Genomic DNA, 18,795 nt, shown 5'->3' with positions numbered 1-18,795 from the left:
CCCAATTCCAGGAATCTTAATAGTCTTTATTTTTATTTAGCTTCATTCCAGCTTCTACCTCGGTTCAAAAGACCCTTGATCATTGATTCGTATGTTTCAGGGAAGACAGAAAAAGTTCAGGTGTTTTTTAAAAAGCAACACTTTCACAAATGCTGTGAAATCACAATATCCCCAGGCTAGCTTTAAAGAGTTCTACTAAGATGAAGTGGATGAATACTAATGGCTAGCATTTAGTGAGAGTTTGCTCCAGTTTAGACTGTGTTAATCACTTAATGTGCATCACCTCATTTAATCCTCAAAGTAATCTGATTAAGTACTCGTATTAAATAACTTGTCCATGGTCATATATTGAATTAGTAGAATGGATTCTTTAACTCCACAGCCGTTGCTCCTGGCTTTCACAACTCTGCCACTTACTGTGTGAACTTGAACATGTAACTAACCTATTCCAAACCTCGGTTTTTCTTAGAAAATGATAATACTAGTGTTTCATATGGCCATGGTGGAGTTCCCATGAAACAATGCATACAGAGAGTGTTTTTAAAACTTTAGGCCCCATTCATTCTGATCTATAGACTCAATTTAATGGTAATATAACTGGCATTTTAAAAAATGAAATCAAATACATCTGGCAAGGGTAGGTATTGTTAATGAAAATTCTGTCCCAACAATACACATACACCCCATATGTGTGCATTATGTGGTCCAATTTAATTTTATTTTAAATATAGAAATTGGTCAGTGATATAAAACATTCAGTCCAGTGCCTGGTAGGTAGAAAACCTTCAACATGAAGTAGAGATTGATATTATTGTTATTATTAATAATTTCAGGGAAAACTTTCATCTTCCTGTCTGAGTTGTTAAAGATTTAAAACTACTATTACTTTTTGGATGAAAAATTTACTAATTACAGTTTCAAAAGATGATCTAAAAATGGTTATTTATTGAACAATTTTCATAACTATATTAAGGTTTTCACAGAAAAACAGGAATGAAATTGTTTCTGTTGCCCTGGAGAAAAGCAGAAAATGAAATGGTTTTCATCACTTGTGCTTCTTTCCCCTAGGAAGCCTTTTTTAGTGTTGTTGTTTTGAGACAGAGTCTCGATCTGTCACCCAGGCTGGAATGCAGTGGTGCGATCTCGGCTCACTGCAACCTCCGCCTCTGGGGTTCAAGTGATTCTCCTGCCTCAGCCTTCTGAGTAGCTGGGACTACAGGCATGTGCCACTGTGCCCGGCTAATTTTTGTACTTTTAGTAGAGATGGGGTTTCACCATGTTGGACAGGCTGGTCTCGAACTCCTGACCTCAGATTGTCCTTGCACCTTGGCCTCCCAAAGTGCTGGGATTACAGGTGTGAGCCACCACACCCGGATGGAAGGCTTTATAGCTGGATGGTGAAAGCCAGCCAATGGCTCTCACCTGGGACCAGATACAGGTACAAATGGAAGAGATTTTTCAAATTAATGAACTATCCCATCCAAGAGCTTCTGCTTAGGAGGCTGCAGAATGCTAAACGAAGAATCTTTAAGCAAAGACTGTGATTAAGACATAATGAAGCAACTCGGGAGGGACTCTGACTTGGAAATGTCCCTTTCTTTCCTGCCATTTAATAATTCATTGGTATTCTTTGTCATATGACTGGAGTGAAAGTGCTGGGACAATTCTGTCCAATTAACATTTTTCATTTAATTGAAATGATAAGAGAACATACTAATAAATCCCAAACTTAATTTTACTGTGCCTTAAACATTCCATTGACATGATTAGATGGTATTAAAACTCATTCCCATCCAGATCCGAGGGTGTGTCCTCTCCCAATCTACCTTTGGGTGAAGACTTCAAGCATGCTCCTCCATTCAGGCTTCTCTTCCGCACCCAGACTTGGGGAATGATCTCAAACTCAGCCACGATGTCAGCAATGGGATTTTAAAAGCAACTCCAAGGTTCTAATTTAGAACAATGAAATTGGCTAGTTCCGTGCTCAGCTTAAATTTCACAATTCTTTATTTTCCCTACCTTCATTCATTCCCTCTGCTGTTTTTTACATATCTGCCACTCATAGAGTGTAATCCCCCTGCCCTCTGAGACTCTGAGATTAGAGACTATGTCCTTCTCTCCTCTGTGACCTTCAGGGTACAGAATATTTTGCATATGACAGGTGCTCAAAGTTTTAAAATAAATGATTTTACCTAATGTCTCAAGTTACGATGGAGACAAAGAAAGAAAAACAGTGAAAAAATGATATGGATAAGTAAGCAATGAGGTATGAAGAACACAACAATCATTTTCTGTCTTGCTCTGTCACCCAGGCTGGAGGCAGTGGTGCGATCTTGGCTCACTGCAAGCTCCGCCTCCCGGGTTCAAGCGATTCTCCTGCCTCAGCCTCCCGAGTAGCTGGGATTACAGGTGCTCACCATCATGCCTGGCTAATTTTTGTATTTTTAGTAGAGACAGGGTTTCGCCATTTTGGCCAAGCTGGTCTCGAACTCCTGACCTCAGGTGATCCGCCCGCCTTGGCCTCCCAAAGTGCTGGGATTACAGGCATGAGCCACTGTGCCCAGCCTCTTATGTCACTTAAGAGACTGTTTTCAAAACCAACTTCCTTAAAACACGTTTTCACTTGCGCTTAACAAATAAGTATTTGTTATTAAGTGTTAGGTAGGAATCACAATTTTAGGTAGCAGAATATTGATCTGGATATTTAGAAAAGTGAAAAACAACTTAATTCTTACCTCTGATTCAAGATTAAAGAATGAACTAAAAATCTAAGAAAACTATTCCACAGAGAAACAGATTTCAACACATCTGTAACTACAACACTGACAATCTGTATGTATACATGTATATTGTTAGATGTGTGTTTTGCACTTGTGTGTGTATAACTATTTGCAGCTATTAGATACTTATCACCTCTCTTCTCAACTGTCATACTTCTTATCCTTTCCTCCAAATCCTTCCTTCTGTCACCCAGGCTGGAATGCAGTGGCAGTCTTGGCTCACTGCAAACTCTGCCTTCTGGGTTCAAGTGATTCTCATGCCTCAGCCTCCGGAATAGCTGGCATTACAAGTGTGTGTTACAACACTGGCTATGTTTTGTATTTTTAGTAGAGACAAGGTTTTGCCATGTTACCCAGGCTGGTCTCAAACTCCTGGCCTCAAGCAATCCACTCACCTCAGCCTCCCAAAGTGCTGGGATTACAGGCATGAACTACCATGCCCTGCCTACAAGTCCCAATTTAAATAGAATTTAATGACACAGCTTGTATCTTTAATTTCTATTGCCCTGCTGAAGTTTACGAAACACTCAAAGCAAAACAGTCTTCCAAATTAGGAAGTCATTAGAGCTAAACTATAAAATAAACTTGAATTCACAAAAGTAATTAGATTTTAAAATTATGTTACAGAGTAAATTACTGTCGTAATTAAAAAGTCTTACTTCATTTTCACAAATGATGCATAATCTTGCTTGAAAAAAATCTTTACATAGTTCATCTGGGATACAGCTCACAAGTCTATTCTTTAAACAATGGTTGAAAACAAATGATGAGCAGAAAAGCCTAGCAATCTCACCACTGGATAAATATATTCTGACTTACAAGTCATTTGAAAAGTACCAAATTCCATTGTTAGAAATTTAACACTCATCTCTCTACTCCTTCTTTGTCCTGGTTGGGGCATAAGGAACCACAGAGAATGCAACACATTCTCGCCATTTGAAAGGATAAGAGTTCCTACAAACACTGTTATTCACCTACCACCAATTTCTTGAGAACATGTAAGTTGCTGCAGCAGATTTACTTACTTAAACTCTTATTACCATTAGATTCCAAGCCCTGTTGTACCTGCAGTGAATGGCATAGAACCTGTAATACAGGTACTTAGCACACATTGCTGAGATCAACTTTATGCCAGATGATTTTCTATTAATTAGGGATCTAGAATGAGTAAACGGTCCCACACACATTTACAATGAGAAACAATTATTCCACAGTATCAACAACAAAAGGCTATTGTTTACTCTGAGGAATTAAAATGTTGCATCACAGAATTTCTGATGTGCTCTAAATACCTTTCATTCCTCTGTCATTCTCTTCAAAAGACACTAACCAAGTTAACTTCAAGAACACACCATTGGTGATACCAAAGAGCACCAGGGCAGTGGCTGAAAGTCTGAGGTAGGCAACAATTACTTAGAGAGAACCCCCAAGAGAGCACTAACATAATAGAAAAATTACAAAGTGGACTTCATTAAAATTAAAGACTCTGTTCAAACAAAGAAGAAATTAAAGACTCGTTCATTATTAAAGAAATGAAAGCACAAGCTACCAACTAAGAGAAAATACTCTTGATACATGTATTTGATAAGAGGATTAGTATCCAGAATACATAAAGAATTACTACAAATCAATAAAACAAAGACATACAAATTTAAAATCGACAAAACTCCCAGGCACTTCACAAAAACAATGGCTAAGAAAAACATGGACAAGCATTCAAAATCAATAAGAAAATATAAATTAAAACCACACAATGAGATACCATGTCATACCTACAAAACACCAAATGTTGGTGAGGATGTGGGACAACTAAAATTCTCATGTATTTCTGACTGCAGTGCAAAATGTTACACATTCAGGAAACAGTACAGTAACATCTTACAAAGCTAAACACACATCTACCCTGTGACCCCAAAATTCTACTCCTACATAGTGAAGAGAATGAAAACATGACCGCAGAAAGATATCTAGGAGAACATTTATAAAAGCTTTTTTGTTCATAACTCCAAACTGGAAAAAACCCAAATTCCATCAACAGGAGTACAGATAAGCCAAATTGTGGGATATTCAAACTAACATAGCATTCACCAATAAAAAGGAACGAGCAACGATATATACAGTAGGAATGAAAGTCAAGAGAGGGTGTTGAGTGACTAAAGCCACACTCAAGGACTACATGCTCTGTGATTCATTTATAATGCAGTTCGAGATAAGACTAATCCACAGTGGCAGAAATCAGAGCAGTGGCTGTCTGTGGAGAGTGGGGGATCGACTGAAAGGGAGTCAGGAAGAACTTCCTGGAGTGATGGAAATGTTCCACATATTGACTGGGATGTAAGTTACATGGGTCTGTGCACCTGACAAAACTCACCAAATTTATATGTAAGATCTGTTACCTTCACTATATAAAAATTATACTGCAACCACGAAACAAATAAAAAGAAACTGTAATGTAACTTGTTGGTATAGATTAGCATTTCTCAAACTTTTGGTCTTAAGATCAATTAAACTCTTAAAAATTATTGAAGACCCCAGGGCCAGGTGCAGTGGCTCACGCCTGTAATCCTAGCATTTTGGGAGGCCGAGGCAGGTGGATCAAGAGGTCAGGAGTTCAAGACCAGCCTGGCCAACATGTTGAAACCCCACCTCTACTAAACATACAAAAATTAGCCAGGCGTGGTGGTGGGCGCCTGTAATCCCAACTACTTGGGAGGCTGAGGCAGGAGAATCACTTGACTGGGAGATGGAGGTTGCCAAAATCGTGAGTAGTGAGCTAAAATCATGCTACTGCACACCAGCCTGGGTGATAGAGTGACACTCCATCTCAAAAACGAAACAAAAAACAAAAAAACCCTCATTGAAGACCCCAAAAGAGTTAGTTTTTCTTTCTCTTTCATTTATCTCTCGTTTTCTTTTTTTTTTTTCTTGAGATAGGGTCTTACTTTGTCATCCAGGCTGGAATACAGTGGCACAATCATGACTCACTTGCAGCCTTGACCTCCCAGGCTCAGGCAATCCTCCTGCTTCAGCCTCCCAAGTAGCTGGGACCACAGGCAAGTGCCACCATACTCAGCTATTTTTTCTTTCTTTTGGTAGCAATGGGGTCTCCCTATGTTACTCAGGATGGTCTCAAACTCCTGGACTCAAGTGATCCTCCCACCTTGGCCTCCCGAAGTGCTGGGATTACAGGCGTGAGCCATCGTATCTGGTATAGTTTTCTTTTAATGTGGATTTTATCTATTGCTATTTACCAAATTTTTAAAAAGCTGAAAATAATTTCTTGACTTATTAATTCATTTAATAAAAGTAAAAGTGATATGTTAACCATGTTAACCTAAATAACTTTTTGTTTTGTTTTTTTTTTTTTTGAGACGGAGTCTCGCTCTGTCATCCAGGCTGGAGTGCCATGGTGTGATCTTGGCTCCCTGCAACCTCTGCCTCCCAGGTTCAAGTGATTCTCCTGCCTCAGCCTCCCGAGTAGTTAGGATTACAGGTGCCCACTACCACACCCAGCTTATTTTTTGTATTTTTAGTAGAGACAGGGTTTCACCAGGTTGGCCAGGCTAGTCTCGAACTCCTGACCTCAGGCAATCCGCCTGCCTTGGCCTCCCAAAGTGCTGGGATTACAGGCCACTGCACCCAGCCCCAAATAACATTTTTACAGAAAAAGACTATATCTTCCAAAACAAAAATAGTTAGAAGAGTAGCATTGTTTTACATTATTGCAATCTTTTAAATGTCTGGATTAAGAAAGGATAACTGGATTCTCATAACTGTTTCTGCATTCAATCTGGAATTTCTTACATCAAGTAGTCTAGAAACTTCATTGTAAACATTTAAGTGAATGATAGGAAAAAGGCACATTTTTAGTAATATAATGAAAACTGTTGTAACTTTGTTGTGCCCTGAAAGGGCCTTGGGGACCCCTACTCCCCACCACAAGAGTCCAAAATCTCCACTTTCTAGAACCATTGGCATAGACGGTCATCAGAAGGGCTTTCCCTTTTCCTAGTACAGATTTAAGAAACTTTGGAACAAGGCAGTTAAAAAAAAAAAAAAAAAAAAAAAATCCGGCCAGGCGCACTGTCTCACGCCTGTAATCCTAGCAGTTTGGGAGGCCAAGGTGGGTAGATCACTTGAGGTCAGGAGTTCGAGGCCAGCCTAGCCAACATGGTGAAACCTTGTCTCTACTAAAACACAAAAATTAGCTGGGTGTGGTGGCGTGTGCTTGTAATCCCAGCTACTCGGGAGGTCGCACCATTGTGCTCCAGCCTGGGCAACAGAGCGAAACTCCATCTCAAAAAAAATCAATTCATTCAACAAATATTAACTACATTTTAACTACTACAAGGTTTTGAGGATATTAGGAAGCTGGATAAATAAAATATCGAGGAATGTTTACAGTTGAGATACTTTTGTTTCAAAATGTTATTTCATTTCTGGAATCTGCTTCAGAAACTTTTTTTTTTTGAGAGGTAGTCTCGCTCTGTCACCAGGCTGGAGTACAGTGGTGTGATCTTGGCTCACTGCAACCTCTGCCTCCCGGGTTCAAGCAATTCCCCTGCCTCAGCCTCCTGAGTAGCTAGGACTAAAGGCGCGCATCATCACACCTGGCTAATTTTTTTATTTTTTATTTTAGTAGAAATGGGGTTTCACCATGTTAGCCAGGATGGTCTCGATCTCCTGACCTCATGATCCACCCGCCTCAGCCTCCTGAAGAGCTAGGATTACAGGTGTGAGCCACCACGCTCGGCCTTCAAAAACTTTAAAACTCTGGCACTTCTCCTAAGTGGGCTTAAAAATATTTGAAATAAATAAGATAGTTTGAAACAAATATAACCTTATTTTAATAAGATAGAATTCAAAAATTTCAACCAACATACTCATCTTTAGTAGTTCACCTGACTGTCTAAAAGTTCGGTATGATTTTTCATATTCTCTTAACATTTAAATCTGAGAGTAAATACTGGTTTGTAGTCACACAACTCACAGAATCTCACCTTAAGTTGATATAATTTGATTTTATCACAATGAAAATGATGCCCTCAAACAAGGGAAAATGTTTGCCCTCCAAAGGTGATAAGATGTATTCCACAGTCTTAAAAATACTATTTTTCTCAGTTGTATACTATTAATTAATACTTTAGTTGTAATGTACATGAAGATTCAAGATCCTCAAAGTTATATATGAAATAGTTGGTAAGTTTAATATACAGAAATCAACATAAAGTGTCTAAAATTTACCTATACAATTAAATTCCTGAAATGTGCCCATCCCCATTTCAACAGAAGCAGAATTTAGGCTGGTCTTAAAGAGGCCAATCACTTAAAACTCTTCCTGCATGACTGTTATTATAATGTACCTTGTACCTAGTTTCAAGTTTGAATTCAGACAAATGCAGTCATCACAAAGTTCTCTCTGCATATCTAGAATGCCATTCTGAAGCCTAGTATAAATGAGCACCAGATCTTACAGCTTAGTCAGAGATGAGGGTGACTCAACAGCTGGGTATTTAACCTGCTGTTAGACCTCTCCAACTAAAATTAGCCTAGCGTCTTACAAGCAGATCAGTACAAGTCTAAGACAAGAGCTCTAAGACTAGTCACATACCTTTTTTAGTTATGAGTCTTTAAAAAAATCCAATGACTTGGTTTCCTATTTTAAGTTTAATAATTTGATGTGGCCAGGCACAGTGGCTCATGCCTGTAATCCTAGCACTTTGGGAGGCCGAGGCAGGCGGATCACTTGAGCTCAGGAGTTCGAGACCAGCCTGGGCAACAGTGAAATCCCGTCTCTACTAAAAATATAAAAAATTAGCCAGGCGTGGTGGCGCACGCCTGTAATCCCAGCAATCCCAGCTACTCAGAAGTTCAACTGCTTGAACCCAGGAGGCAGAGGTTGCAGTGAGCCAAGATTACAACACCACTGCCCTCCAGGCTGGATGACAGAGTAGGACTGTCTCAAAATGATAATAATAATAATAAAATCTGATGTAATTATCTGATATTACTATTTAATTTTGCTAATATTTCCATAACAAAATTATTTTTCATTTTTGATCTTTTAAATTACTTATCTATAGTCTATGATTGCCACTTAACAAATCTGGTTCTACACAATAAAAAGGTTAGGGTGGTCTTGTTTTACAAGAGGTTTTACTTGTTTTGACTTTAGTAAGTTAAAATTGTATGTACACGATTTTAAACTGATTTTCACAATGGATTTCTAAAATTTAGAATTCGTTGTCAAGCTTCAAGAACACAGTACGTTTTCTTTTTTATTTCTCAGTTTATCACCGTAACTAGATTAACAGGAATGCTTACAGAATCTTCACATTTGAAAGCAAAAAGGAAATGATGAAAAAATATCTCTGAACCAGGCTTTTAGTTTACTAAGAAGATGTCATTTTAGGCAGCTGGATTCCCTTACTATAGGCCTGCTTCACAGAGTTCAGCACAGTCCCGGGGAAGGAAAGATGAAACAGAAAGGCAGACCTTAACCTAGGGACAAGGTCACTATTCTTTGCTCACCTTTATCTCTAGGAATAACTTAGATTTCATGCAACAGGTGCTGGAACAGATGGATGCGAAGTCATTGAAATTAAGTGAAAAGTGAGAGTATATCACGGTCGTTAGGACCTAAAGGAAACAGTCTGAACAACAGAGAGATTAATGCAATGCATGGTGAATTCTGCACAGATCAGAGCTAACTACTGTCATCCCTAAAGGATTAACTAGGTCTCCTGCAGTGTGGAGCTCTCTAAGGAGCAGAGAGGCTTCAAGGTGGTGAGCACACATCTACTAACATCTCTCCACATTCCAAAAAGGATCCAAAGCTGTCTTATTACTGGTAATTTTGTTGGTTGGGGAGGGGAAAGAAGCCCTTCCTGACTGTAATAGAAATCTCTTGGGCTCTCTATTGAGAAAGGTCATGTCTCAGAACTTGAACACCTCCAGTTGGATTAGGAGGCTGGTGGTAGTAGTAGGCTGTTTGGGGAGACCTGGAGTTCTCTACTAGAATGTAGGTTTGAACTCTTGATAAAAATTGTTGATCTTTGAATGTAACCCCGGAGCAAGGCTGTTTTTAATAGTCTGTATGTTATCGGGAACACTGCAGACTAGCATTTCTGATCACCAAAACAAGGGTTTTGGGGAAAACTGTGCAAAAAATACTTCACAACAAGAGAAGACAAAAAAGGAAGCAGAGACGGACTGAATAACAGAAGTGCCCTTCTGCAAATATAACTGTGTTGCTTTTCATGGCTCTGAACTTTCCAGACTAACTTCCCTTCAAACCACACCTACTTTTTCAGAATAAATACAACAATTTGTTTGTGCTTTGCTTTAGCTACTTCCACAGCCTGATTTAACTTTGTTTATAAATGACCTGAGATGCTTTTGATTGCTTACCATCAGAGGGATAGAATTTCTAGGAAGGGAGTTGAGTTTCCGGTTCCATCCTGCTCTGTGATACATAACACATAATATCTCCAGGGTTCTCTGACATGTATGTTATTTTCCCTTCTGTTTCCTTTCGGATTGCTCTGAGAATAGTAAAATACCTGTCCTGCATAGGACTGCATCCTTCCCCTTTCCTAAAGCAGGTTTTTTTTCTGCTGAGAAAGATTACACAGTATCCTAAAACATACAATCAGATCTGAAATTTAGTATGGTAAAATGGATAGTTTATGTTAAATTCCACATCCTGGCTGAACACTGTGCTGTATCAACATGATACAATAGCAGGTCATAGCCCAGACAATGAGAACATATCACATTTTATGCAATCAATGTGTTTTGAAAAGAGCTGTGTATAAACCAAATTTTTCCGAGGATTCTCAAACACAAGGCAAACCAACCAACCAACCTGTAAAGGATCTATGTGGTTTTTAAAACAATCACTTCCTTAATTTATTTACCTTGCAATTTTTTTATTATTATATATGGTGTTTTCTGAAAGAGGAAAATTCCTCCTAAGCTACCAAGCAAAGCAAATAATGCCAAAGAACTCCGTGTCCCCTGAGGCAATTTTCTCCTTTAGGCAAAATTTAGATTGGCACAGCTCCAAAGGAAAACAGATACTTCAGTGCATTTGTAGAGACCAAATCCCTTAAGTCACCAGAAGTCAAGACACCCAATCTATGATTTATTAGAAGATGTGGGCAGAATAAACGGGTTAAGGCAGACCATTAAAAGGCTGTTACTGTGAAAGATATTTCCTAGGCACTCAAAATCTTGTGTTCACATGTGTTGGGAGTGGGAGGGTTGGGGGAAGAGGGTACATCTTTGGATAAATAGATTAAGATGCCAAGCAAGAATATACGTTTTAATAAATATTTAACTGCTTCTTTCTGTTGACATTCTGGGGATTATAAGTGTTTATAAAGTAAACTTGAAATAGAAATTGGATATTTACCTAAGATATTGAAAAAGTCTACGGATCAAAAGGAGAAAATAATGAGACCTCTGAATGGGGAAAGTAGTATCAAGGGACCCAAGTATAAATAACAGAGCTTACAGCCTCTCTTCACCTCTTGTTTACATTTGACAATGTAACTTTACAACTTTGTGGAGACCAAACTTTAGCTTTGTGGAGACCAGACATACCTTTGTATTCTCAATAAAATGAAAAACTGGCCGAGCGCGGTGGCTCACACGTGTAATCCCAGCACTTTGGGAGGCCAAGGCGGGAAGATTCCCTGAGCTCAGGAGTTCAAGACCAGCCTGGACAACACAGTGAAACCCTGTCTGTACTAAAATACAAAAAAATTAGCTAGGCGTTGCAGCATGTGCCTGTAGTACCAGCTACCTGGGAGGCTGAGGCAGGAGAACTGCTTGAACCCGGGAGGCAGGGGTTGCAGTGAGCCGAGACTGTGCCACTGCACTCCAGCCTTGGCAATAGAGCAAGACTGTGTCTCCAGAAAGAAAAAACAAAAAGAAAAACCATGTTCATGGATTTTAAATATATGGGCAATTTTTCTTATTTCACATTTACCAATAGAAAACAATGTTATTCTAAGATCTGTACTTTTCAGCTACTTCTTTCTTAAATTCCAGTTTCAAGGGACAATACAAACTTCCAAAACTCAAAGATCTTTTCATATAAATTAAAAAGAAGGACATAAACAATTTATTTACCTGTTTTTGCTTAGGGTTCATCTTTTTTTTTTTTTTTTAAAGGGGAGGAAAGGTTTCAGCTCTCTCCGAGGAATAAGACTACAAACAACGATCAATGCAGTAGCAATGAACATCCTTACCACTCAGATTGTTATTTCTAAATATTATTTCCCACTAAAATGAAATATGGCTCCTTAGAGAAATAGCTGACTCTATGTCTGGGGCAGGAAACAAATGATGTCAGCCTGAAACACTTTTTTCTTATCAGAAAGCAAGGCAGCTATAAAAGACAATGGCGTTATTACCTACAAATATCTATAAAAAAATTTACCAAAGAAACCAGTGATGGTCCTGTCAGATGGACACAGAAGCCGACCCAGAGGGGCTTACTCTGACCAAAGAGGGGGAAAGATACTGTAATAGATTTAAACAAATCCAACCCATGGGCTCATATATTACCTTTGTAGGATGCTAGGGAACCAATATATAGATCATTTTATAAGGAGGTGCTAGGAAGCTCTTCTTTATTTTTTTAGACAAGTTTTGCTCTTTTTTTTTTTTTGAGACAAAGTCTTGCTCTGTCACTCAGGCTGGAGTGCAGTGGTGTGATCTCAGCTCACAGCAACCTCTACTTCCCAAGTTCAAGCGATTCTCCTGCCTCAGTCTCCCAGGTAGTTGAGGTTACAGGCACCTGCCACCACGCCCAGCTAGTTTTTGTATTTTCAGCAGAGACAGAGTTTCACCATGTTGGCCAACTGGTCTTGAACTCCTGGCCTCAAGTGATACACTTGCTTCTGCCTCCCGAAGTGCTGGGATTACAGGTGTGAGCCACTGCACCCGGTCCGAAGCTCTTCTTTATAGATTTTCAGCTAATAAATGTAGAAGGAAGGACAGGATTGAAAGACTACTGTTTGTAGCACCTAAAGAAATCAGAGAGCAAATGCTCTCTGATTGATGTCATAGGAAGTACCTATGGTTTGTGTACCTATGAATTTTGTGCTAAAAAACTGAAACATAAATCTGGCCACACCTTTGTAAATAACCATCAGTCCACAGGAAATTCAGGAGTAAAAGAACATGTGGAATGATACCCCAGGAATACAACCATCAATATCCAGATGCTAGAATACTCTACAGAACAAATGACCAGGTTTCTTGAAAAATAAATGGCAAGAAAAAACGGGGGAGGGATGAGGAAACCTGGAGTAAAATGACTTAAGAGACACAGAAACCAAAGGCAGTATGTAGAACTCTGGGATCCAATTACTAAATACCATTTTGGATCCAATTACTAAATGACATTTAAAAGACAATCAAGGAAATGTGAATACTAACTAAATACTTCATGATAATTAAGAAATTATATACATAATAATAGTACTGTGGTTTAGAGGCAAAAAAGACTCCCACTGTTTTAGAGATACATACTGAGTTATTTAAAAGATGAAATGAGTGCCTGCTTTGGCAACACACATACTAAACATTGAAATGATACGAAGAAGATTAGCATGGCCCCTGAACAAGGATGACATGCAAATTCATGAAGTGTCCCATATTTTTTGTAGAAATCAGTTCAAGTAATCTACTGTACAACATGGTTTTTGTTTTGTTTTTTTTGAGACGGAGTCTCGCTCTGTCACCCAGGCTGGAGTGCAGTGGGGTGCTTTCAGCTCACTGCAACCTCTGCCTCCCAGGTTCAAGCGATTCTCTCGCCTCAGCCTCCTGCGTAGCTGGGATTACAGGCATGTGCTACCACACCTGGCTAATTTTTGTATTTTTTGGTAGAGATGGGGGTTCCACTATGTTGGCCAGGCTGGTCTTGAACTCCGGATCTCAGGTGATCCACCCACCTCAGTCTCCCAAAGTGCTGGGATTATAGGCGTGAGCCACCACGCCTGGCCCAACATGGTGACTATAGTTACTAACAATGTATTATATACTTGAAAATCACTAAAGAGAGTAAAGTGTTCTCACCATAAAAAATAAACATGTGAGGTATGCATATATTAGCTCGATTCATCCATTACACAATGTGCAGTATACATATTTCAAAACACCATGTTGTACACTACAAATATACAATTTTTCTTAGTTAAAAAGCCTATGTCCTTAAAAAAAAATAAAGATAAAATGGTATAGCTTGGATTTGCTTTAAAATTACAGGAGGCCGAGCGCAGTGGCTCATGCCTGTAATCCCAGCACTTTGGGAGGTCAAGGTGGGAGGATGTCTTGAGGCTAGGGGTTCAACACCAGCCTGGGTAACATAGCAAGACCCCATATCTGAAAAAAAAAAAAAAAAAATTTAATTAGCCAGGCGTGCTAGTGACTCCTGTAGTCACAGCTATTCAAGAGGCTGAGGTGGGAGGATCACCTGAGACCAAGGAGGTTGAGGCTGCAGTAAGCTATATCATACCACTGCACTCCAGCCTGGGCAATAGGGTGAGACCCTGTCTCACAACAAATAAAAATAAATCAAAACATTGATGTGGTGGTTTATAGATGAAACCAAGTTGGGCACACGGTAAATGTTGAGGCTAAATGATGGGAATCAAGGGTTCATTATATTATTCTACTTGTAGGCATGTTTGAAAATTTCCATAATAAAAAGTTGTAGAAATGGGATTATTCACCTGAAAATATTTTTTATTTCTCTTCATACATAAGTTTCTTAGCTCTTTGCTTTTGGTTGATTTAAGCATAGCCTTACAGATTATGGCTGCCCTGGAAAACTGCTCTGATTTACCCACAATAATCACTCATCTAGACTAGATGAGAACAAGCGCTTGGAGTCTGGTGAAAGTATGTCTCACCATCATTTGCTTAGAAAATGCTAGAACTAGAAGCAGTTCTAAAGAGTCTCAGCCCGTCTCCAAAAGAGCAACTTCTATCTGCTTTTTAAACTAGGGCAGGACAAGGTCAATGTCCTGAGGAAAGATGCCTCACAGTTTTCCAGAGTAATTCCTGGCAATAAGCTGGGCAACTCAACTTGGGTTTGTGAAGGTAATTCTCATTAATCTAGACTCAGGCTGCCTTGTTTCTTCTTCCTAACATGCTTGAAGTGACCCCATGGCCTAGCAGCTTGTTAGTCCTGGATGAGGTTTTCAAATTGGAGCCCTATTCGCTGGATAACCACTCTAGTCTCCTCCTGCCAGGCTGGCACTCCCTCTCATTTGTTACGTCTCCAAATGCACTTTTGTGGGAGAGATGGATGTCACACGTAATGAGTGTGGCCTGCTGGTTTTTAGTCCTCTGCTTCAGCTGCTGCCATTCAACTTGCCAATCTGTTTCAGGTGTCCAATCTCCACTGGCCTCTGATGACAGACACCTGCCGTGGCAGTACTGCCAACAGTCCGCCTACACCACAGCACAGTGGTGCCCTCGTCTGACCTCCATGCCTTTTAGAATACCAAGCATCTTCTTCCTTTACTATTCCCCTGAAAGCTTCTCATTGCCTGCTCCTTGGTCCCTAGTTCTCTTTTCTCTCTTGGGAGAGTTGAGATAGGCTTGTATCCAGCTTGTGAAAGAGGTGGGCTCCACAGCAGAGCTGCTTGTGCTTCTAGTGATGCTACTCATTCTTTTTATTGCAACCCTCTACTTTCCAGGACAAGTACTCTAGGCAGGGAGCCAGGAGATAAAAGGAGAGCACAGGCTCCCATTGTCTTGGGAACCACTGTTCCCTCCAGCCCCCAGCCCTCACCACAAATCTGGCTCATTCTGGGCAGGGCTCTTGCTCTTTCCCTTACTGCTCACTGCTCCTGGGTTCTCTGAAAATCAAAGGTGTAGCTTAAGTGCTCCTGGTCACTACATGATGAGGAATTAACCCAAGTATTTCCTGATAGACAGGGTGTTTTTCTACCCAGGGCACCAGAGGATCTCTGGGTGCGGTGACTTGCTGCTAACTCTATTCCCTGACCTAATGACGTCTGAGCCCAGATCATCTATCCCATATCTTTAGGAAGTGAGATTTTGTTTTGTTTTGGTTTTTTTTTTTTTTTTTTTTTTTTTTTTTTTTGAGACAGAGTCTCGCTTTGTCACCCAGGCTGGTGTATGATGGCATGATCTTGGCTCACTGCAACCTCAGCCTCCTAAGCAGCTGGGACTACAGGCGTGTGCCACCACACTCAACTAATTTTTGTATTTGTAGTAGAAATGGGGTTTCGCCACATTGGCCAGGCTGGTCTTGAACTCCTGGCCTCAAGTGATCCACCCGCCTCAGCCTCCCAAAGTACTAGGATTACAAGCATGAGCCACCGTGCCTGGCCTAGGGAATGAGGTTTTAAAACCAAGGTAGTTTTATTCTAGTGATTAAATGTATTCATGTTAAATACTTTTTATTTACCACTAACAACATTTTCTCAATATAACCTTACTTCCTGGAAGGTATTTTCTCAGCTTACGTTTTCAGCCTCTTTGTTTACCTTCAATTCGTGGGTGCATTCCTTGTGTAAATGCTTCGTGTGCAGTGACAACTGTTATGTTACACTCCTCTTTCCTGCGGCTAAGAACTAGAATCTAAAGCAATCAGAAGGGTGAATAAACTAAGCAATCACCTGGGGTCCTAATCTACCATTTCAGCAAAATAAACCTCTCAGGTTCTTAGCCACATTTACTACAGAAGGCTTTATTCAAGCTAATCAAGTGCAAGTAATTAGAATCAGACAGAAAAAAAGTCCCTATCATATTTGTTATAAAAAATCCTTCCCTATCTCAAACTTGTAAAGATATTTTACATTTTCTTCCAAAGTATTTAAGTTTTGAACTTCCACATTTAAGTGTTTGATTCATCTAGAATTCGTATTTACATTTATGAAAGAGATCCATTTTCTTTTTTTTCTTCCGTATTAAATGATTATCCAAGCACAATTTACCAAACCATCTATTCTTTTCCTCACTAATCTGCTATGCTAGCTCTATTACATATACAAGGACAATGAATTTTCATTTTCAATAAGTTTTATCTCTTTCAGAAAGTTTCATTATTACACCCTTTTTTTCCCCAAGACTTATTCTTAGGTATGTGACTTTTTTAAAGCTACTGTAAATATCTTCTCCCTCAGTTTTAATTGTAGTTTCTGTCTGTTAATGGTCCACGGAAATGTAATTGGCTGATTTTGTATACGGCAGCCTAGCCAAACTTTCTTACTCTAATAACTTCTACAAGTTTTCTATGGAGACAAAGTCATCGTATTTTTTATTTCTAAGTTTTATGTGTGTGTGTTTGGGTGTGGCCTCCAAATAATACTGAATAAAAAAGATGACAGCAGGCATCTTATTCCTGATAAGAACTGTTTTAATATGTTATTATCAAGTAGTTAAAGTTTTAAGCAGATGAAGTTTTCTTCTATTTGTGATTTGCTAATGTATGTATTGATCATTTTGAATAACTTTAATTTTGTTGAAATGTTTAAAATCTATTAGGTTGACCATATGGTTTACTTCTTTAATCTGTTCATGTTAATATAATGAATAACATTTACAGAATCATAACATGGATCCAACAGTTTCAGATTCGGACTAATTTGCTTTCTGTTAGTATCATCTACACTGTATTTGGCGGCAAGGTTGAAGTAAATATCAGTATCTTTACCAAATATAGTAAGTTGGGTAATATTGCTAACAAGTTAGAAGATTAGAGCTCAAAATAAACATAGTAAATTAGGTCCAAGCTTTGAGAATTGCGCCCATGGAACGTGGCCAAGATGGCAATAAACTCTGTAAATATAAACCTGACTACAGTACGGTGTCTGCTAATTTTCCAAAAAGCAACTTGATATTTTCTGGAAAAAAGTACCACAGAAATGAAGGTGGTGAGATTTTAACAGCTTCCACATTAAACTTCTGTTGCACAAATGGTTCCATGGCTAAAAAAGAAATTAATGGTTGAAAACGCTTGTTCTATTTTACAAGCAAAAGTTAAGCTGGGATTTAATACTTTCTATGTGAACTACAATTTATAATATTCTCTTTTCTCATTTTAAAAAATACACATTGTCTCTCTTTAAAAAATAGTTTATAATCCATATGTTTCCCATGTCTCCCTAAATTTATGTATTTCCCAGAGGGTACTACTGGTGGTATGGGGTGAGGAAGAAATGCAAGGTTCCTATGGGAAAGTTAAATAAATCGTAAGTAAATGATTTTTTTTTTAATAGTAAGGAAAATAGAAATCTACGACAAGGTCAAATACAATTTTCACATGAATTTTAAAGATAAAACACAAGACTTCAAATAAATTTTTTGGTCACTTCAGGCTGATCCCCCAGGTCATGTAGCAACATATGCCTGTTTTTCTAAAACACAACCCAAACTACTATGAATACAAATTATTCTTGATATCAATATAAAAACTGTCTATTATAATCACAGATTATTTATTATGCAATGTAGGGTGCAGGCAAGAGGGATTTGATAGCACTGAATACCCTTGTTTCCTATTCTAAAATTAAACTTTTAAATTATCTGTGGCATATGCTCTATTTATTTGATTAGAGAAGAACTTTATGAAAAAAGGGTTTTAAAAAACTCCTATGAAAGCTACTTTTTAAAAACAGGAAATTATGTTTTCCCACAAATTACACTGCTGACAATTTCCTAAGTTTTCCCCTTTCACTTTGAACAACTGAAGAACGTCATCGTACATTTATAGGTTTAATAAGTTGCATCTCATTTATCAGCTACACTTTTCTGGTTAGGTCCCCTACTTGCATTTCTTTGTATTCTTCCTTAGTGACCGGTCCTGATTGCATTTGTTTTTGAAAGTTTAATCTCATCTTAACTTTCACATTTGTACCATTCTGGGTTTGACTTTAGAACACAGAATATATGAATATGGTATAATATAATTCTGTCAAATGCAAAATAACTACTGTCATGATTATAGCACATATACAAAAGAACT

General features: G+C 38.7%; 1 protein-coding gene and 1 non-coding gene across 7 annotated transcripts in view; one reads left to right on the top strand and one right to left on the bottom strand.

Moving 5' to 3' along the window:
• Positions 1–18,795, bottom strand: part of OSBPL1A (oxysterol binding protein like 1A) — a 233,523-nt gene that overhangs the window by 42,769 nt on the left and 171,959 nt on the right. Inside the window, exon 1 of one of the 6 annotated variants that reach the window (XM_058438553.1) lies at positions 1,827–1,864. The exons of the other annotated variants lie outside the window; for them this stretch is intronic. Coding sequence (XP_058294536.1) covers positions 1,827–1,849 — 23 coding nt within the window. The 5' untranslated portion in view covers positions 1,850–1,864. Of the gene's footprint in view, positions 1–1,826; positions 1,865–18,795 lie in introns of those variants that run through there. 6 annotated transcript variants of the gene reach the window in all.
• LOC116469973 (U6 spliceosomal RNA) lies at positions 13,350–13,457 on the top strand. Its single transcript, XR_004248421.1, has one exon. It is a non-coding gene; the product is annotated as a U6 spliceosomal RNA (small nuclear RNA).

Source organism: Hylobates moloch, unplaced genomic scaffold (genome assembly GCF_009828535.3).
Source record: "Hylobates moloch isolate HMO894 unplaced genomic scaffold, HMol_V3 SCAFFOLD_5, whole genome shotgun sequence".
NCBI classification, from domain to species: domain Eukaryota; kingdom Metazoa; phylum Chordata; class Mammalia; order Primates; family Hylobatidae; genus Hylobates; species Hylobates moloch.
Note: the sequence above shows the minus strand (reverse complement) of the source record. Positions and strands in the feature narration are given on the sequence as shown.